General features: G+C 30.6%; 1 protein-coding gene across 9 annotated transcripts in view; it reads left to right on the top strand.

Annotated features, from left to right (window-relative positions):
- The window catches only part of LOC114333162 (long-chain-fatty-acid--CoA ligase 6), a 176,428-nt gene that overhangs the window by 62,727 nt on the left and 90,655 nt on the right, over positions 1–23,046 (top strand). For 8 of the 9 annotated variants that reach the window (XR_007700395.1, XR_007700396.1, XM_028282995.2 and 5 more), the window contains exon 2: positions 15,043–15,206. Coding sequence is in view for 7 of the 9 variants with exons in the window: in XM_028282995.2 (XP_028138796.1) it covers positions 15,043–15,206 (164 nt within the window). In the remaining 2 variants the exon portion in view is untranslated. Of the gene's footprint in view, positions 1–11,721; positions 11,865–15,042; positions 15,207–23,046 lie in introns of those variants that run through there. The other variant, XM_028282996.2, reaches the window with a different exon arrangement.

The following is a 23,046-nucleotide window of genomic DNA, read 5'->3' as shown; positions in this document are numbered from 1 at the left end:
TAGTTACTGTAATCCCTCTGTAGTTATTTGGATCTTGTTTACTACCTTTCTTATGTAGGTATAGATGTTATCCAGATGTACAAAGCATAATATTAGCTGTACGTCTTCAGGAAATTGTCATTAGCTGCCGCTCATATACATTTTAGAACCTTTATATATCCTTTTTCAGCTTTTTTGCTCGACTGGGGGTATTAAGCTAGCCACTCACAGTACTGGGGTGTCGATCGACAAGATCGTCGATTCTGCAGTACTGCAACAGACAGGCCAGTTTCTCTGTGGTCAAATTGTACGATTTTGTTGGATGCACGATCACACACGATCAAAATTTTTACCAAATAAACGGCCTACACACGTAAGGATTTATCGTACTGCTTATTGTACCTTAGGTCGTATTAGAGTTCGTACTGCTTGCAGTACAGCAATATTATCTACACACGGTGCAATGTATCGTGGTATACTGCAGATAGAATTGTGGCATAATTTCAGAGTATTTGTGGTTACAGTAAACAGAACAGTGTTGTTCATAATAAGCTTCTATAGCTGTTAATGCAAACGAGTGTTTCACATGAGGTTATTGAAAGAACTTGAAGAAAAAGAGCCCCTCGACTTTAAAAATTCCTTAAGGATAGTTTCTGATGCATATACTTCCTTGTTGGCTTTACTTTATAATAAAATTACTAAAAGCGACCCCACAATTGTTCCAACTGCGTTCCAACCTTAGTTCAAACAGGACTGTTGATACAATATTTTATAGAAGCTGTACTGCGAATGATTCAACTACTGTGTACTGCTAAGCATCCAATTTGCCTACGCACGTCACGATATATCGTTAGTGCAGCAGTTTGGACTAATGTTCTACTACATGCAGTACGACAAATATTTATAGTCGAGGAAATGAACCTGAAAAAATGGCAAAACCTCGCAATTTTTTCGTCCAGCATCGATTTGTACAAAAATTTGGGATTAGGCTCATTTTACCCTCTAGTTCATTTTCTATATTGAACCGTTGTACGCTTTTGGTTTTTTAAGGGTGAAAACTACTCCTAATTTTAAAAAATTATAAAATAACATTTTAACCTTTAATATTGTCAACATTTGCTTCTAACTAGTTACATAAGGATTGTTTTATGCTTTAAGATATACTATCATAATATTTCAACCCTTAAATCCACCCTGGTTGGAGCTATATATAAAAAATTTACTTATCCTTAAAAGAATAATTTCGGCTTATATCGATTTACATTTATATTAATAAATAAATAAAAAATTTGGGATTATGATCATCTTACCCTATACTTCATATTCTATAACATGCTCAAGGGCGTCGATTATTTTTAGGGGTGTAAACTACCCCTTATTTTCAAAAATTATATAAAAACATTGTAAACTTTAATGTGGGTAAAATTTGGTTTTGATTGGTTAAATAATGATTGTTTTATGCTTTCGGATATAATAATCATATTATTTCAACCCTTAAAGACCACCCTTAAGAACATTACAATTTTTATAAGTAGATAATTTAATAGATCTACAGCTAATTTATAATTAATAATAAATTAATAGTCTACTTGAGTTGGAAACATATGGGAAACTTTTTTATTATTAATTTTACGAAAAAAAGTTATTCTTTATAAAAAGTTCTGCATGCCCCAAAACCTAAGATTCAATCATCAGATATCAAATTTTCTGAATATTATACGAGGTATGTCAAAAAATATGAATTTCGGTCAAGGGTAAAGTACCTTTATTTCTCTCAATATCGAAAATTCTTATGATAAAAAGTTGTTTGGAATTAAAAACTAAGATCAAATATGCAATTACATGCTTCTTATTGAAAAAAAAAAATTTTCTCAAATTTAAGGATACCCAACATTGTTTTTAATTATTACAAATATGATAACTCGTTTATTATTCATTTTACGAAAAAAAGTTATTCTTCGTAAAAAGCTTTGCATGGTCTAAAATCTAAGACACAACCATGATATATCAACTTTTATTAATTTTATACGAGGTGTGTCAAAAAATATGAAATTCGCTCAATATTATAGCACTTTTATATTTCACAGTATTTCAATTAGAAGGATGTAATTGCATATTGACACATAGTTTTTAGTTCTAAACAACTTTTTTAATAACCGTTTTCAATATTGTGAAAAATAAAGGTACTTTACTCTTGAGTGAAATTCATATTTTTTGACATAACTCGTATAAAATTAATAAAATGTGATATCTGTTGGTTGCATCTTCGGCCTTATGACCTACAGAGCTTTTTATAAAGAATACCTTTTTTTCGTAAAAGTAATAATAAAAGAGTTATCGTATGTGTAATGAATCAAAACGAAGTTAATCAATAAATTTGAGAAAAATTTGGAAAATATTGTTTTCCAATTAGAAGCATGTAATTGCATATTTGAGCTTAGTTTTTATTTCCAAACAACTTTTCAGAATAAGCATTTTCGATATTGAGAGAAATAAAGGTACTTTACTCTTGAACGAAGTTCATATTTTTTGACATACCTCGTATAATATTCAGAAAATTTGATATCTGATGATTGAATCTTAGGTTTTGGGGCATGCAGAACTTTTTATAAAGAATAACTTTTTTTCGTAAAATTAATAATAAAAAAGTTTCCCATATGTTTCCAACTCAAGTAGACACGCTGTATATAGAAAAAAAAGTAGAATTAAAAAATTACAAAAACATTTATTTACACAAAAATACGAATTTAAAAATATGTAGAAGTACGAATACAAATAGTTTTTAAGTCATCTTCCAGTATACGAACCAGTTCTGTGGTATTATACATGCATTGAAAATGTTCCATAAGCGGACTATTCGAATATTTCGAAAAAAAAAATTCGTTTTATAAACATAGCTCCTTCATTTTTGGCGATAAAAATTTTTTTTGAAAATGATTTTGTAGGATTTTTGAAGAACTATAAGACTGTGTAAATTAGATTCCGTTAGATCTCTTACTTTTTAATTGGGGTAAGTTTAAAGGGTTCGAATAAGGGGGCGTTTGCTCGTAAATAGAGGTTTTAAACAGCTATATCTCGCTAACTATTCCCTGTAATAAAAATCTATGCACAATATAATTTTAGTTATTAAAAAATCTACAATTTAGTAGTCTATAATTTTTTTCGTATCTCCAGTATTTTCGGAGATATTTTGAAGTAAAAGGTGAAAAATGCGAAATTGCAAAAAATCAATTTTTCTTTAAACTCCAATTTTTCTAAAATTAGGCCTTTTAAATACAGTGGAACCTCGATTATCCGTCAGGGCACCGGACCAAGGGTATGACGGATAATCGAAAAGACGGTTAACAGAACATTAGAAAAAAAATTAAAAATTCATAGTACAACTCTTAAGTTGTATTTGTATGTCGGTTCGCTAAATTCAGACACAGCTGGCTAGTGATTGTAGTAGGTAATTTTTTTGTTTTTGGCCAATTTTGGTAAAATTGGCAAAATTACTAAATTATTTAGTAATTATTAACTATTTAGTAATTTTTTTTGTCAATTTTATCAAATTGGCAAAATTACTTACTAAAATCACTAGCCAGTTGTGTCTGAGTTTAGCGAACCGCCATGTTTTTTTTAATATAAGAGGTATTTGTGTTTGTACACTCAAATCAATTTGGATAAAACCTAATGGAAATCTTTGTTTGTTTTACTGTTGCTTCACATTTTGCAACGGCTGAATTTTTTAATCGGCATGAGATCATACAATCTACTTCATTGGCTTCTTCATCTCGAGTACTTACTCGAGAATACCACTCGATGAATTATTGTTGCATTTGTGTTGCAGCTTTTCTAGTTTCTTTACGTAAATTCCAAGTCTGTATCAGCTTCTCAATCTGTTTCATCCGCCTCTGTTGCCATTTCATCGATCATTTGTCAGCAATCGATAGCCGTTTGCCTCCTTATCACAAATTAACGATTCGTTTGACTTATCGCAATGCTCAAACAAAATGAATTGATGACTCAATTTTTGCTTATGTAGGCAATACAACTTATGTACGGACCCTGACGGTTAACAGAGGTGACGGTTAATGGAGAGACGGATAATCGAGGTTCTACTGTAGGTCAAACTTCTTGGGTGTATTGACAATATACTCTGGGCTAATTAGCAAAATTCATGGAAAAGTTATTTACCAGCAATTTTATTGCTGGAATCGAATTATAATATCCTATATATTAATAATATAGGTATGCAAAGTCCGCAGATAGTGTGCTACTTTTTTTATAAACAAAATGGCGCCGACAAATCGTATTTTTTTCAATTATATCTCTATAACTCCGAAGATTATAACTTTACAACCAAAACACTTTAATAAAAATTCACCGCAATTAAATTTTGCATAGAGATATGTTTTTCACGATTTGCTTCGACGAAAATTTTCCTCGGAAAATGCGGGTTTTCCTAACAAAAACTCTATTTTCAAATAAAGTTTTAGGTAAGTAATTATTAATCAATAATTAAATAACTTAGTAACATCAAAGCTTTCTTGGTATAGATTGTAATTCCAGAAGCCGGTGAAAATTAAACGAATATTTTAGCAACAATTCAATTGTTAATTAACAAATTACGATCGCAATAATAACCAAAATAATCATGATACATTGATCAAACTTATAAAGATTATAAAGATGAGATGCTTATTTAATATTTTATCGACAAAATATAAATTTTTCTTTTTTTTGCATAATCTTTAAATTTTGAAAAAAAAAATAGTTATAATACGCTGGTCTAATTAGTAAAGTACAAAGAAAGGTTATTTACCAGCAATTTTATTGCTGGAATCGAATTATAAGATCCTATATATTATTAATATAGGTATGCAAAGTCCGCATATAGTGTGCTACTTTTTTTATAAACAAAATGGCGCCGACAAATCGTATTTTTTTCAATTATTGCTCTATAACTCCGAAGATTTTAACTTTACATCAAAAACACTCAAATAAAAATTCATCCCAATTTAATTCTGCATAGAGTCATGTTTTTCCCGATTTGCTCCGATGAAAATTTTCCTCGGAAAATGTGGGTTTTCCCAACAAAATCTCGAATTTTCAAATAAATTTTTTGGGCCAGTAATTATTTATCAATAATTATATAGCTTGGTGAAATAAAAGCTTTCTTGTTATAGATTATAAATTCAGAAGCCGGTGAAAATGAAACGAATATTTTAGCAACAATTCAATTGTTAATTAAAAATTTACAGTCGCAATAACAACCAAAATAATCATGAGACATTGATCAAACTTAGAAAGATTATAAAGGTGTGATGCCTATTTAATATTTTGTCGACAAAATATAAATTTTTCATTTTTTGCATAATCTTTAAATGTTTAAAAAAAATTGTTATAAACAAATTAACATTTCTCATAAATTATTTACTATATTCTAATTTAAAAAAATACTTAAAATGCGTATTTCATAGGTCTTGAAAACGAATGCTTTAAAAAAATTTTCCAACCATTTGCAAAAAAGTTAAGAAACAGCAAAGTAAATATACCAAATCTCCGTTGTTTATAATTTGTTTTAATTGTTTCAAAGCTTAAAAGTTAGTCTATGGTACAACCTAATTACTCAAGAAGAATATCGAAAATTAGTGCAATGGTTATATTTTAATCAAAGATTAAAAATACTTTTTTTTTGTAATTTTTAGCGCAAACGTAGGCCTGATACAGAGTCGGAGCTAAAATGTTCACTCGAAGCGACTGACACGCAGCATGCATTATTTATTAAAAGTGTACATCACGCGGCCGGTCGTCGCTCCGAGTGAAAATTTTAGCTACTACAGTACTGTGTTACTCTACTTTCGCGCGTGTAAATTACAAAAAAAAATATATTTATAATCTTTAATTAAAATATAACTATTAAACTGATAATCGATATTTTTTGTAAATAATTAGCTTGTACTTTAAACTTACTTCTACGCTTTGAAAGGATTAAAAAAAATTATAAACACAGTAGTAATCGTATGTTTACTTTGCTGTTTCATAACTTTTTTACAAATGGTTGCAAAAAAGTTTTAAAGCATTTATTTTAAAGATATTTAAAATGCGCATTTTAGCTACTTTTTAAAATTATAATATAATAAAAACTTTCTGAGAAACGTTAATTTGTTTATAACTATTTTTTTAAAAACATTTAAAGATTATGCAAAAAAAAAATAAAAAATTCATATTTTGTGGACAAAATATTAAACAGGCATCTCATCTTTATAAGATTTCAAAGCTTGATCAGTGTATCCTAATTATTTTGGTTATTATTGCGACCGTAAATTATTAATTAACAATTGAATTGTTGCTAAAATATTCGTTTAATTTTCATCAGCTTCTGTAACTATAATCTAAACCAAAAAGGCTTTTAAGTTACCAAAGTATTTATTTATTGGTAGATAATTACTTATCTAAAACTTTATTTGAAAATTAAAGATTTTGTTGGGAAAACCCGCATTTTCCGAGGAAAATTTTCGTCGGAGCAGATCGGGAGAAACGCGACTCTATGTAGAATTTAATCACGGTGAATTTTTGTTGTAAAGTTAAAATCTTCGGAGTTATAGAGCAATAATTGAAAAAAACACGATTTTCGTGCGCCATTTTGTTTATAAAAAAAGTAGCACACTATCTGAGGACTTTGCATACCTATATTATTAATATATAGGATCTTATAATTCGATTCCAACAATAAAATTGCTGGTAAATAACTTTTCCCAAAAATGGCCTATTCTCCGATAATCAGCCCAGACTAATACAAATTTACAAGGAATTACAGAAAGGTGAAGACCAGTTTTTAATTAGGAGGGTAGTTAGAGGGTTATTTTCACTGATTTTTTCGTAGAGAAAAGAAGGTACCGACTATTTTTTCATCATAAGTCGCTCTATTTTTATGTTAGAAATTTTTTATTATTATTCTTTGAAAGGTTTAACTGTATACTTGAAAAAAGATAATTTAAGTTTTTTTCGAAAAATGCAATGTTTTCCCGTTATTTGGCTTTAAATATTTCAAATTATGCATTTGACGAGAAAAGCTAACCTTTAACATGCCGTATCTCGGTTTGTATTGGTCTTAAATATATTCTAGAAAAAGAATTTAGTTTATGTTACTAAAAGATACAATTTTTAATGTTGTTCTGAAGCTATTTCCTTGTGGCATTTTTATGATTAATTATTTATATGGGAAATAAGCCACAATTAAAATGAAAAAAATAATTTTATTAACGTTTCGACGCCCAAATCGGGTGCCGTTGTCAAAATACAAAATATTACTAAAATAAACTAAAGTGTTGTTGCTAAGCAAAAAAATTCTTCTAATAATTTATTTAATCTCACTCATTTATATTGGCAATTCAGACATATATTATACATTTTAAAGTAGAAGACTTTAAAATGATATTGCCAATATTTATGAGTTGCGTTCCTGGGACGACTTACTGAAAGATAGTTCATTCGATTACATGAAATTAACCCCAACTCAAGAATATCCGTCATAAAAAATTATAGCATGTGATATGTCTTTAGTTGGGGTTAATTTCATGTAATCGAATGAACTATCTTTCAGTAAGTCGTCCCAGGAACGCAACTCATAAATATTGGCAATATCATTTTAAAGTCTTCTACTTTAAAATGTATAATATATGTCTGAATTGCCAATATAAATGAGTGAGATTAAATAAATTATTAGAAGAATTTTTTTGCTTAGCAACAACACTTTAGTTTATTTTAGTAATATTTTGTATTTTGACAACGGCACCCGATTTGGGCGTCGAAACGTTAATAAAATTATTTTTTTCATTTTAATTGTGGCTTATTTCCCATATAAATAATTAAGATACAATTTTGTTATCTACAGTTTTTTTGTTTAAATGCATACTTTCCGAGATATTTTCAAAAAACCCTCTAAAAAAGTCGATTTTTTCGACGGAAAACTGTTACTTTCCAGCGCGAATAACTCGAAAAATATCAGTTTTACGAAAAAAATGTAAAAAACATTTTTTTCTTAGAATTAGTTTTTACATCGATTTACACGGTTAAAATGTAATAAAAAATTCCCACCCCCGAGATGGGGTGGCAACCACCCCCAAGGTTTTAGCGTACAGCGGCATGATATAGAAAATGATTCTTGGGCTATTCCCTACCTTCTGTGAAAATTTCAAGTAAATCCATGCTGGACGAAAAAATTGCGAGCCAAAATGCTTCATCTCCTCGACTATTACGTGTGTAGGCCGTTTTAATCGAATTCGACAAAATTGAACGACGCCGCAGTACTGTGAGTGACCGGCTTTAATCCTTTCCTGTCGTTTGAATTTAACATACATACATACATACTACCGTCCTATGAATGTTTTTCCCGCGCTCATATGGAATCAATATCCACGTCACGTCTCACTGAGTCACACGTAGATATATCTAACAAAGTCCACAGAGACCTTCACCATCGATTTACCTACGTAAAACAAAAGTTCTTTTTTTAAGTCCCCGACCAGCAGAGCACCCAAAAACCGATACACCACACACACACACACCACCGGCCTATCTAAAAATATTCAAACTCCATTCTAAAATTATCTTGACAGTGTTTACAGTGGTCCACGCTTTTCTATTATTGAAATCGGCATCATTTAAAACGTATAAATATTGTAAGTTTCTTTTCAAACATTATTTAATAATTGATTGATATATTGTCAATTGATTTATGTATAGTAAAGTGTAGAGTTTTTGGTTGAAGCAAACTTTAATGCTAACAACTATAATTACCGAATTGTGCCAAGTCATAAACTCAGACAACTTTGTTATAGCTGGTACCAGATTGTATTTTTATATTTCATTTCTCCACAGAGTATACTACTTTTAGAACCATTTAACAAACCAACCGATAGAACGAGAGTTGGTTCTACCCATAGATTTAAGAAGGGGTTTTCATTAATCTAAGATTCTACCGTTGTTCTACTTTTTTTGCTTTATTTCTTCTTTTTTATTTTGGAGTGACTATGCGGTCGCTTGCCTTCTTAGTATGTCTCTACATTCTAATACTAGACCAGGATTTTTGCAGATAAAGTTAGGTGACACCTTCAGTAATAATAATTGACTTATGCTCCTTCTCAAATATGCCCGGAACATTAATAAAAAAAGAATATTTAAAAATTTCGAAAAACATCGATTTTTTTCTGCTTTGCTTATAACTTTAAAACTGTTCGTTTCGGAACAAAGTCGTAGAGAAATAAAATAAAGATAATTGAATTTTGTATGATATACGACTGGTCAAAAATGTCTTAAGGCAATTATTACCTTTTCTGCAATATAGCAATAAATACAAATAAGGGGGAAAATACGCCTGTTATTCAATGTTTCTTAACCACCATGGTGGCACTTAGAACCTTAGTAATTCGCTTAGAAAATTCTTATAACTTACTTAATTGGTCTACCAAATTTCATTAAAATCGACCTAATAGATTTTGCATAATAAATTTGCAATGTAAATGTTTTTAAAAAAGTTCAAATTTTTTAAAATCTTTCTGAACAAAAAGTAGACCATTTAGAAGTTGGCTAATCTTTTACATATAAAGAGGTGCTCTACGAGGGGCCTTAAGGCAATGTTTTAAAATTATAAACAATTTTTTGGCTTATAAACAAATAGCTTTGTTTAATAATAATAAAAAAAAAATTTAGCAATGCAAATAATTAAAACCGGTATAATTTGACTTAAACTTTCAAATGCTGTCAGCAGAATTGCTAATTTATTTTTTAATCAAAAGTTATTCTCGTTCAAAAATTGCAATTTTTCAGTTTTTTGACTGTGTATCGCGAAAACTATGCATCCTACGAAAAAACTTGTAAGAACATTTTTTGCTTAGAATTACCCAAGAAATACAAAAAAATGTTTTATTTTGCGAAAAATCGATGTTATGTAATTCCTCAAGTTCTTTGTTTATAACAATCTTATCGACATCCGGATCAACTGTTACCCAAAAAATTCGTGTTCTATGGGTCAAAATACATAAAAAAAACTTGGGTAAGTCAATCTAAATAAAGGAGCCCGTAGCACCCCTTCCTGGATACAACACTAATTTGTTTATAAGCCAAAAAATTGTTTATAACTTTAAAACATTGCTGAGGCTGCTTAAATAATCCGATTTCAATTCTGTAAATGCATTAGATAGGTGGAGTGCTTCTTTATATGTAAAAAATTGTCAAATCTTTGTAAGTTCGAGTTTTTGTTGTGCAAGATTTAAAAAATTTTTAATTTTTTAAAAAAAGTTTAGATTGCAAAATTATTGTGCAAAATCTAGTAAGTAAATTTTAATGAAATTTGGTGGACGGTTTTAGCACATTACAAAAATTTTCTAAGCGAATTAGGAAGGTTCCAAGTGTAACCTAAGTGATGGAAAAACATTGAATAAGGACAGGCTTGTTTCGCCCCCCTTATTTTATATTTATTGCTATTTTGCAGCAAGGGTGTTAAATTAAGACATTTTTAACCAATCGTATCTGATAGAAAATTTAATTATCTTTGTTTTATTCCTATACGACTTTGTTCCAAAATGAATCGTTTTAAAGTTATAAGCAAAGATAGTAGAAAAAAAACGAAATTTTTTGAAATTTTTAAATATTTTATTTTCTTTATTAATGTTCCGGGCATATTTGAGAAGGAGCATAAGTCAATTATTATTAACTAAGTTATCACCTAACTTTATCCGCAAAAATTCGAATGCCACCTCTCACATCCACCTAAAAACAGATACTTCCTGGTCTATACAATATATTATTTATTTCAATAAATGTTATAGCCCAGTCAATGTTTGATCCATATACATATATTATTTGAGATGAGTCGCTTTTAAATTGATATTCATTTTTATAAATAACTAGTCATTTTGCCTGTCACCATGCGACGGGGAATACAATCACTTGGCTTCTACAGTCACTGCATTCAATTTTTTCTGGCACCCTCCAATTTTATCTGACACCCTCCATTTTTTTTCTGATTCCCTCAATTTTTTCTGGCACCCTCCAATTTTATCTGATACCCTCCATTTTTTTTTGTGACTCTTATTTTTTTGTTTTTTTTTATTTTATAACTCGATAAGGACGATTGATTTGGCTACTTTTGATTCTGAAATATTTGTAGAAGTCTAAGGAAGAAGATCTTTACAATATCCCATCGGATATCAAATTTTATTAGTTGTATAGGAAGTGTGTAAAAAATGTGCTCCTTGCTCAAGAATATCTCTATTTTTGACAATATCGAAAATTAATTTATATAGAAAATATGTTTATAATTAAAAATAATTTTAAAACCTTGTTTACTTACAATAATAAAAACTGTTTTTCAACATTTTCTCTGCGATAAAGTTGAAAATTCAAGTTTGTTCATTAATGCAATACATTTAAATAATTAATGAAATAATTCTAAATACCATATTTAGATCAGACAAAGTGCCAAAAGCAGGAATTTCACGTGAAAGGTAAAAAGTAAATAAACCCGAAGTTTGAATTGAGGTATTTTGCGGTTCTTATGTACCCAACTAAATTTTCCAAATCCTGCAAATGCCATTCTTGCTCTTCTAATGATTTCCGCACTTTGTCGAGTTCCAGAATTTGGTGCTGAAACCATTGATTTTTTTGGGACAAACAATAAAAAAACGAAGAACACTTTGATATGGTATGCTGTCAATTTTAAAATTCCAGACCAAAATAGTGTCAAACTGTCACAAATGTAATTGTTCCAAATCATTATTCCAATTCATTCATAGTTTAGCTGTTTTCTAAATTATTTAACATGATTCTGAAATTTGAATTTTTTCAAGATTTTCTAAATAATTTTAATGTACACTTCAATGACACCTTTGCTGTTCTCGGTAAGTTTTTTTCTTTAAAAAGATCACACAAGTAAACAAAAATATAAAAAAATACAGAATAATTAATAAAACTTCCATATTTTGGTTTTGCAAAGTCACACAGATATAGAGAATTTGACCTAATAGATTTACAAGAATATTAGGCCTGGATCCTGCCTACCAAAAAAAAATTATTAATAGCAAGCTGAAAAGAACCCCGCAGAAACCTTATGGGAAATGGCTCTCTGTCAAATGCTCTGAAACTTTGGGTTTTGGTAGTCCTTGATGTGTAGAACAAAAGACTCTAAGGGCGCGTAGCTCCAAAAAATCACGATTTTAAGATATAAGCCTCTGAAGTTATAGGTACAGTTAGGACGTTTGAGTTGGAATAAATTCATTTTCTCGAGAATGGGCGAATCTGGAGATAAATTACGAATCAGGTCGATTTTTATTTTTAAATTATAATTTTTTGTCATATATATCATACTTGTGACGTCATCTATCTGGGCGTGATGGCGCAATCGATGATTTTTTTAAATAAGAATGGGGGTCGTGTGATAGCTTATTTGAAAGGTTATTCAATTCTCTATTCAATAATATAAACATTAACATAATTATTTATACAGTAGCTTTATATGTAGCTTTTGTTGTTGTTTATTTGGGTTTATATGACTGCGGACACTAATTGATCTAACTTCAGTGGAAGTGCCCAAAAAAATTTGAGTTCCCACATTAAATTCCCCAAATCAACAAAAAAATGAAAAAATAAAATAATCATGTACGTTTCTTTGTATTATACTTTATTCGTCACTTTAACAAAAAAAATTCAGTTAACACTGAAAAAATTAAGTACAAAGGATCTACCGGACCTTGGCGTCAGTATTTTTGCCTCAAATATAATAACTTAAAACACTGACGAGTAACAAATTTTTATTTTAGTAAATTTGACTTTGTTTTTAAAGATTTCAATAATCAATGATAATATGGGAGGACCCACCCTTTCAAAGCCAGTTCAATTATGTGCTTCACCTCAGACACTTTGCAAACTTGATAACTTTCTGCTCGCAATTCCCCAAAATTTTGAGTTTATTACCAAACCGAAATTAGCCAATCTCCCTAGCGGTTATCAAGTGCCATATCAATAAATCAACTTCGCAAATTCTTAGTGATTGATGATAGTAGTTTGTAAAATTTCAGATTTTTATTAGAGAAACAGAATTACGAAATCATAGAAACAAAACATGGACCTTCGTTTTATTGATTAAAAAAGTAGGTTTATAACGGACGAAATGTGCACAACTAGTTAGTTCTTTTAACGTATCTATTTTCCATCATTGTTTGTCGAGAAATAGAACATTCGATATTAATAAGTCCTTATTGATTGTTCGTCAAATACAAATAAACACTCCTTCTATGCATCCAGATTTCATCTATTGAATCAATATGCTTCGAACAACTTATCATCAATGCTTCTGAATAATTCATGCTGGTGTTTCTTTTAATAATTCAAATATAAACTAAGTTTAATTGTTTCCAATCCAATTGATTGTCTTTGGTATAGTTTTCTCATTAAGATATAAACACCATAAAACTTAATGATGCTCTAAGTCTAAATAGTCGATTTAGCTCCCAAAAGGCTTGTGTATAATGGCCAGCAATTTACCACTAAGTAAATTATAGAAGTGATGGCCAGTGATCAATAATTTGCTTTAATTTACTGTATATAGAATAAAACAATATGAAAATTTTTTATTAAGAAACGCTTTTATTTAGTTATGAGTGACTAAAAGTTAAAATATAAAAAAATCAACTAAAAAGAAAAAAATAAAAAAAATCGAATTCGACGGATTATTCGAAAAAAACGTTCGTTAAAAAATTGAAAAAATCTAACACATTCGTTAAAGAAAAGCGTGGTGCGAAAACCGTTTATTCGATGAAGACGCTCCACGCTTTTCTTTAATGAATGTGTTAGATTTTTTCATTTTTTTAACGAACGTTTTTTTCGAATAATCTGTTGAGTTTGATTTGAGTGTATATATCTAGGACAAATCACTAGATTTTAATAAAGAAAATCAGACTGAAGAAATAAAGAGAAGAATAAGATTGGCCAGGGCATCATTCGGAAAACTGTCTTATATTCTAAAGAACAGAAAATACCCGCAATATCTAAAAAAAAGAACCTTCAATCAATGTATACTCCCTGTTCTAATATATGGCTCTCAGACATGGACGTTTACAAAAGAAAATATGGAAAAAATAGCAAAGACAGAAAGATCCATGGAAAGACAAATGCTGAAGATTAAACTATCAGACAGGAAAAGAAACGAATGGATCCGTAACAAAACAAAAGTGAAAGATGTCTCAACCCAAGTAGCAAAGCTTAAATGGAAGTTCGCCGGACACACCCTACGGCAGAAGGATGAAATATGGACTAAGACGATTATACATTGGAGACCGTGGAACCACAAACGAAAAAGGAGAAGGCCACAAATGCGATGGTCAGATGACCTGAAGAATCACACTGGGTCAAAATGGATGCAAATTGCCCAAGGTAGAGAGGCATGGAAGAAGGAAGAGGAGGCCTATATCCAAGGATGGATGTTTAGGGCTGATTAGGTAGATAGATTAGACAACCTGATCCTGAATGGCCAGTAATGAACCCTCCGTTTCAGGGAATATCTTTCCAGGGAACCCATCCAGGGAATATTATTATTAATGCAAAGGAACTTTCTGGCAACTCTGTAATTCTAGGTACATATTAACCATTAAACACTCCGGCATTTTCACATTCTTTGATTTTTAACTATTTTTTTTTTTTTGAAAAATGGCTTTGGCAGAGCCAATTAGCCAGAATTGTTTGTGATTGATTGCAGATTCATAGTCATAAATTTCTTATAAACATAAGTACATTCTACAATATTATTTTTATAGATACATTGGTGCATTGTGTAGCTATTTTTATTTTGTTTTTTTTTTATTATTTTACTGTTTTTTTAATATATATTTTAATTTGTGCGAAACACTTTTTTTTACTTCTTTTTTTTTTCTATTCTTTTTTTATTTTGTTTCTATGTTTTTTTTATTTATTATTTTTTTGTTATTATTTTATTGTGTTTTTTTTATATGTTATTATTTTTTATTTTTTCAAACCACATTAACAAATTATGCCTATTATTTTTAACTATTATTTTCTTTACAGTTGATAACATGGAGCGATGTCTCCTGTACATCGGCGGAGGAGCTGGAGCCTTAGCTCTCACTGGTGTAGCAGCAGCATCAGCATATTACCTGGCCAAAGGTGCAAGTCCAACACCACAGAGACCTCTTTTTCCCTTGGAAGCTCAATGCATCGAAGAGGAGGAGGTGAGTGCATTATTTTGTTTGATTTGTTACTTTCGTAGTATGATTTATACCGTTTATACAGGGTGTCCAGAAACTCTACCGAGAAACGAAGACAGGAGATTCTTCAGATAATTTTAAGACAATTTAGCTCAATTCACCTAGTCCGAAAATGCTTCCTAAAGGAGCTAGAGCTATTTGAAGATGGCATCTGGTAATTAGTTTGTCTTAAATATCTCCAGAACGCTTCTATTTAGAAAAACGAAAATTGGTAAACATATTTATCTTCTAGAGATAAATCGATTCCATCCATTGCAAATTTCTAATACCGGTCATAGGCGTCCGTTTTGGGTAGGGCAACGGTTATATTATCGCATAACTTTTTTGTTTTTAATTTTTAAGCATTTTTGAGTCTGTATTATTAAAATATAAGGTATTATAGTACTAAAAGGTACTCTTAGTACTCAATAGGATACACCGTTTTCTAGAAAAATCGATTTGAAAATTTTTCGTTTTTTGAATATCAAAAAAAAAAATAAAAAAAAACTATTTAGAAAAACGAAAACTGGTACGTTTATTTATATTCCAGAGATGAATCGATTTCATTAGTTGCGAATTTCTAGTACCGGTCATGTGCGTCCGTTTTGGGTAGGTCAACGGTTATTTTATCGCATAACTTTTTGTCCTTAATTTTTAAGAATTTTTGACACTAGATTATTAAATTATGAGGTATTGTAGTAGTAAAAGTTACTCTTGCTTACAATACACCGTTAACGTATTGTTACTTAAAATACACAGTTTTTTTTTAATTTTCCATTTTTTTCTTTCAAATTCAGGAAACGAAAAATTTTCAAATCGATTTCTCTAGAAAACGGTGTGTCCTACCGATTTAAAGCAAGAGTACCTTTTAGTGCTACAATACCTCACAATTTAAGAATCCAGTATCAACAATGCTTAAAAGACAATAAAGTGATGCGATAAAAAACCGTCGCCCCACCCAAAACGGACGTCTATCACTGGTACTAGAAATTCACAATGGATGGAATCGATTTATCTCTGGAAAATAAATATGTGTACCAATTTTCGTTTTTTTAACTAGAAGCGTTCTGGATGTATTCTCTAACAAAAAAGACACAATAATCCGAAGCTCGACACAAATAATAGGGTATGCAGATGACCTAGGACTGATAGCCCGTTACGAGAGAAGCCTAGAAGATGCACTGCTAACATTGACAAGAGAGGCAAAAATCAGGGGGTTAATAATCAATCAGAAAAAAAAACAAAATAATTCATAAATACAATAAATCAAGACCAAATAAATAGAATAAAAGAAATAAGAATAAGTGATAATGTATTCCAAAGAGTTGACTGCTTTAAATACTTAGGAGTGGTAGTAAATGGTCAAAACAGAAGAACCATAGAGATAAATGAAAGAATTAAAGCAGGGAATAGGGCACTCTGGACAGTGGCGTAACAAACTCCGTCGGGGCCACCCCGCAGAATTGGAAATGGGGCCCCCTTTAAACAATTAATTATAATTATAGAATAAAATAGAAAAAAAAATTAATAAAAGATTATATTATTACATAGTACAATTCTATAAGATGAACAAATTTCTTCGTGCACTACTATCATCGAATATATCTACAATTTTATTAATATCTATGTGATGGACAACTTCATTTTCAATACTTATAAGCGCTAGAGAAGATAACAGTGCTTCTGACATTGTACTCTAGCAAGATATGACTTTATTGGTATGTCAAAAAATATTAATTTTGGTCATTAGTAAAGTACCTTTATATTTTACAATATTGAAAAATTTTATTACAAAAAGTTGTTCGCAATTAAAAACTACATGTTTAAATATGCAATTATATCATTCCAGTTGAAACATTGTAAAACATCAAGGTACTTTACTCTTGAGCGAAATTTATGTTTTTCGACATACCTCGTATAAAATTGATAAAATGTGATAAATTACGATTTAATCTTGGATTTGAGACAATGCAGAGCTTTTTATAAAGAATAACGTTTTTTCGTAAAATTAATAATAAAATAGTTATTATAATTTGTAATAAAATGATGTTGGGTATCCGTAATTTAAGAAAAAATTTCAAAAAAATTTTTTTTCTACGGCCGTGCTAAAAGAGCCACTTTCACATACGCATTTCGTTTCCGAAAGTTGCATTTTCCCGCACAGCGTGCGGGAAAGTAAAATACCTTGTAATATGGCATTAAAATATATTATAATACATGCAATAAACTAATATTTTAATATTATTTACTAATTTATTTCAAATTTATCTTATTGTGTTCATGTTTTAATGAAATTAGCGCGATAATTTCATTCATAGGAGATTATTCAATAGAAAGGTACAGAAATACAAATTAAACTGATAATTTTTGATAATTTCCCGTCGTCAAGTATATTACGTCAGATGCCCTTCGTTGCTACGAAAAAATACATTCAGTGACATTAATGACAATTAATGTTTTAAAAATTATAGAAGTGATGACTTTCAACCGTCAAATATTTATAATAACTGTGTTTAATTGAACTGTGTGTAAAATTTTGGTTTTGAACAGTTTTATTCATGAAATAATCGCAACAAATTGCACTCGATCTCTAAAATTAATATAGAATTTTTGCCCTCGTGACACTTTGACATAATTTAAATTAAAACTGTCAAAGTGTCACTCGGGAAAAATTCAGTAATTTTAGAGCTCTTGTGCAATTACTACTGATAATTCGATGAAATAAAATTATTGTGACATAATATTTAAAAATCAGATCAGTAGACAATTACAATGATTTTGAATTGTCGTCATGGAATATCGTCGTCGTGGTATTATAAACCCATATTAAAAGTTTGGTTTTGACAACCTTGTCAAAGAATTAATTTGTGTATTTTCACTTCTAAATAGAAATTGATATAACTCTATTTTTTGTGGCTTTCTTCCAAACGTACGGCCCTAGAAAAAATATTGTTCCTAACTCATGCGGAAAGTGTCTTCCCCGCACTCGACTGCTTGCCCGAACTCCGCTATCGCGTCGTTCGGGTCAACGGCAATCTCGTGCGTGAAAGTATCACTTTCCGCACTAGTTAGGAAATAGTATATTGTGCAACAAGTGCAGAAAGGTACTAATTTCTCACGAGTTTGAAAAGTTGCGGTACGAGCGCAAGCGAGTGCCGCAATTCAAACGAGTGAGAAATTACCTTTCTGCACGTGTTTCACACTATACTTTTTCTACAAGCACAGTTTTTCCTAAAAATAAAAATCACAATTTCCAAACGACGATTAATTATAATAGGTACCTATGTGATAAATTTTAAACTGTATTTAATTAATACCTACTAATCAATTTAAATTCCTTATACCTAAATAAATTGCACAGAAATCAGTTAAAAAATTCATGCACTGCCTTAATTTGTTTAAATTTAAACAATTATTACACATTAATGACATTATATTTATGCAGTCACGGATTTACACAAAACCTACTCCATTCGACGTCTCTTGCACAGGTTGCTAAATCCTTATTGGGTATTTGATAATTATAAAATGTTTAATAAGAATAAAATTGTAAAATAAAACAGTTGTAACATCCATAATTTAGTTTCTATGCTATAGTTAAATATAATAATTGTCTTATAGGTTATATATTTGTCTAACGTTTAACCACGGATGTAAACAGAATATAAGGTTAATCAGAATGCGGTAGTCCTCGGATGTAAACAGAATATATCGTTACTCAGAATGAGGTAGTCAACTGTGCAGAAAAAAACTTTGCGGCACAGAAACGTCACTTTGCGGCACAGAAACGTCACTTTTCTGCACACTAATGTCAAATATCTTATACTGTGAGAAAATATCAAGTTTGCTAACATAAAACCGTGCAGAAAAGTGCACTTTGAATAGTGGTTGTAGAAAAATAACTTTTAATTAGGAGAATTTAATTTCATATTAAAATTAAAATCATATATTGTGAAATATAAAGGTACTTTAGTCTTGAGTAAAATTCATATTTTTGACATACCTCGTATAAAATTGATAAAATTTGATATCTGATGGTTGTATCTTGTATCTTAGATTTAAGACCATTCAGAGCATTTAAAATAGTTTCCCATACGGTTAGTCATATTCGGTTTCAGCATAATCAAAAAGAAAATAGAAACATTTTTGATCAAAGTAAAATTATGAGTTCACCGATATTTTTAAAATTATTTATACAAAAAACAATTATTGTTTAAATTATTTTATTGTTTAAACAACTAATAAAAAATTAGAGCCTAAATCTGACTAGAACTTTTTACTTTAACATAAAATATATAAACTATCAAAGAAAAATATAAGCTTGTTTGATTTGTTCCGAAACAATGCAAGTTTTCGATCTACATTGACTCCCCTAAAGTGTAAGTGTTATAAATTCCTTATCCTATCGTTTATCTGTTGAGAGATTGTCCGATGATAACACAAGAAAAGTCGTCAATAAATTGATAAATAAATGCATACCAAACCGATGCAACTATAACCGTAATACAGCACAAATAACACAAAATGCAAACAACCAAACAAATTAAGGATAGAGGAAACCATGAAACTATACTGTCGATAATTGTATCGAAATACTAAACGTAAACGTAAAGAGGAAACCCATTTCTAGATTTAAGAAATATTATTCTAAAATTCCCAAAATTGCAATTCTCAAATCTTTCAATAAGTCACGCACAAAGCATTATGGTTTATCGCCGTCACCATACAAGTTTCGGGAGACCGGAAGGGATTAAGTTTCTAGAGATGAGATGATTTATTTGCCGAATATGCCTATTTATAAGATAAAACCCTGAGCAAGAAATCAAAGACAACGATATATAGAGCGGCAATTAGACCAGTCATCACCTATGGAGCAGAACTGAAGAAAAACTGAGAATAATAGAAAGAAAAATTATGAGGAGAATAACTGGTCCAATTAATCAAGACAGATCAAGGAGAAATACGAATTCTGATGAATCACGAAATAAGAAATCTAATGGAACGAGAAGACAGACCTAGTAAAATTCATTAAAGCACAAAGACTAAAATGGTTTGGCCACATTCCAAGAAGAGGAGAGAAAAAATCAACAAAATAAGTTTACTCTAAGTACCTGCACGTACTGGTATTGTAGGAAACGAGAAAGCAGACCTACTTTCTAGGGAGGGGCAAAACAAACATGCATAGACCCAGAACCTGTCGTTGGTATAGCAAGGAGCACAGCCAAAAGAACAGCATTGGACTAGGTGGAACGGATGAAACGGATGAAACGTAACTATTGGTATGAACAAATGGATCTCAGACATTCGAAGGCTTTTATACGTGAACTCCCGAAGAAGAGATACCACTAGAAGTGGAAAAAGAATCTATAATGGAAATAGTTGGAGCAGAGTTCCCATAATATTTATCAAGCTTAGCTTTAGTTTGAGTGATGTGTTTTTCCGCAAAAAATAATGTTTAACGAACACACGAAATTCACTTTTTACATTTTCTTCTCAAAACCCGCTGTAGGCTGCTATCAACGGCTGCCAACACACAAACTAAATGACAATAACGCAGCTTGTTCAAATTTATACCTGCTTAGACCCACGGTCCTTAGACATTTACTACGGTTGCCTATTTCGACTAACCAATGGACATTAAGACCGCGATTACGTCACGAGAATACAGTAATTTGAATCGTAATATGATTAATAGGTATTTTTATGTCTTTAATGTATGGAAAATAGTAAAGATAGTTGTGAAATAAAGATGTTTAGTGTATTATAATACCTATTTATGGAAAACTATTTATTTGGGTGGTTTGGTACTTAAACTTAACCAGGACCGGTTGTTCATGTTTATCCAACGATTAATGCAAGATTTACGGAAATCTTGGACTCCAATATCTATTCTACACTGAAAATTTCCATGAATCCTGGATTAACTATTGAATATATACCGTCCTTAGAGATCAGCTGGGATTATGTGAATTAGAATCACTTGTATAATTTATTGTAAGAATTTAAATAATAGGTAATAAATTTGGCCACACTACAGCCTGTACCTGGCATTCTAAATATCCATCATAATTACGTTAATACATAATGAAATCTTAACGTTTTAACGTTTTTTTTTATTTAAAAATAGGCTTGTGTACTTTTGTGACGTAAGTTAAGTCTTCTCACCACAGTCGAAGTAGGCAACCGTAGTAAATGTCTAAGAACCGTAGTTTAGACCGGAGTCAAGTAAGAGTTGCCTGTTGACAGGAACAGTGTTGGCATTTCAATTAAAAGGAGGGAAATTCAAAAAGTCGCGGAATTATTGGCCCGCCCTCGTAACTCCCCGAACTTTTAGTTCAAACTATAGTTATAAAGTTTCTATAGTTCTATAAATAACACTTTTCTTTTTTATTATTTTTAAAAGGAAATTTTTGAAAGTCCTTTTACGTCTAATATCTGCGTCATTTCTCGACCCACTCACATAATATCAAAATATAGGTCGAATATTTAGAGGTCAATCATCCAAATAAAGCAGCAGAATCGGGGATTGGATCCGATAGATTTACGGCGACGTGACGTCAGGTGGAAAAAGTACGATTTTTTCGGAAATTTTGCTATCGTCGGTGAGCTGGAAAGTTACATCAGAGTGCTATTAGGTTAATTAATTGGATATATCGGCGATGATATCGACGAAATTGGATTCTCTGTTGTTTAAAGCAAAAGCAAAGAGAAATGTCAACAAAATGGTATAACTGTCAGGTATTTATATACCTCACATGGAAGAATGAACAAGAAGGCAAGCGTAGACGTTTATAGCACCGTCTTTTAGTTTATGTGGCGGCTAGCTTTAATTACTTTTTTTCTTTACTTCAATAGTTTGCATAAAATTTTTACAGTTTTTGACAGTATTTATAGAATAGATTCGAGATATAATTAAGAGAGGATTAAACAAGGCGATATAATATCGCCAAAGCTGTTTAACCTAGCCCTAGAAGACGTTATTAAAACTAAAACATTGAATCAAAGTTAATGGAAACAACAAGTTAAACCCCTAATAAGGCTAAAAAGAAGAAAAACTCCACCCAAAATTTTTGATTAAGTTTGACTATAACTTTATTATTTGTACTCCGATTTTCAAGATTCTTACATCACAAAAATTGGAAAAATTCTTTGTAAAAGGTATAAATTTTTTTTATTAAAATCCCTTTAAAGGACTACATCACAACAAAACGTTTTTGATTTTATAAAAAATCATCATCGGTGTTAGATAAACTGGATGCTAGCTGAGCCACCAAGGAAAAATATCCGGGTAAAAACCCTTTAAATATAATATAGATGCGTTAAAAGTGCATACTTTAATAAAATGCCCTATGATGGTCACATGGCAACTGGGATAATGCCCTAAGGTAATGTATTGAAATTTCCCAACACGTGGGATCCAAATTGGGTTGTTTACATTCCAATGACTTAATGGCAACTCAAAAAATTTTATACCTTTTACAAAGAATTTTTCCAATTTTTGTGATTGATGGTATACAGCCAACTACAGGAAAAACATTTTCTTTTCCTTGTGGATTCTTACATCAATTTGTAGGCATATGTTTTCATGTCGTTTTTTATTATTCCGGTAACAATTATAAGGGGGTGAATGGAAGCGTTGTAATTTCTCCTAACTTTGGGAGGCCTAGAAGACGGCGAATAGCTATTTTTAATTCATCCCATAAATGCTCAGTAGGATTGAGATTTGGGCCATTCTAATCTTAGCAGTCCAACCTCTATTTATAGGCTATGGATTATGTTCAAAATAAGAGACCTAAAAGGAACTACAGCGTTAACGGGATTTTAT

Source organism: Diabrotica virgifera, chromosome 8 (assembly GCF_917563875.1).
Source record: "Diabrotica virgifera virgifera chromosome 8, PGI_DIABVI_V3a".
Classification (NCBI taxonomy): Eukaryota; Metazoa; Arthropoda; class Insecta; order Coleoptera; family Chrysomelidae; genus Diabrotica; species Diabrotica virgifera.
The sequence above is the reverse complement of the archived record's forward strand: the minus strand, read 5'-3'. Positions and strand labels throughout refer to the sequence as shown.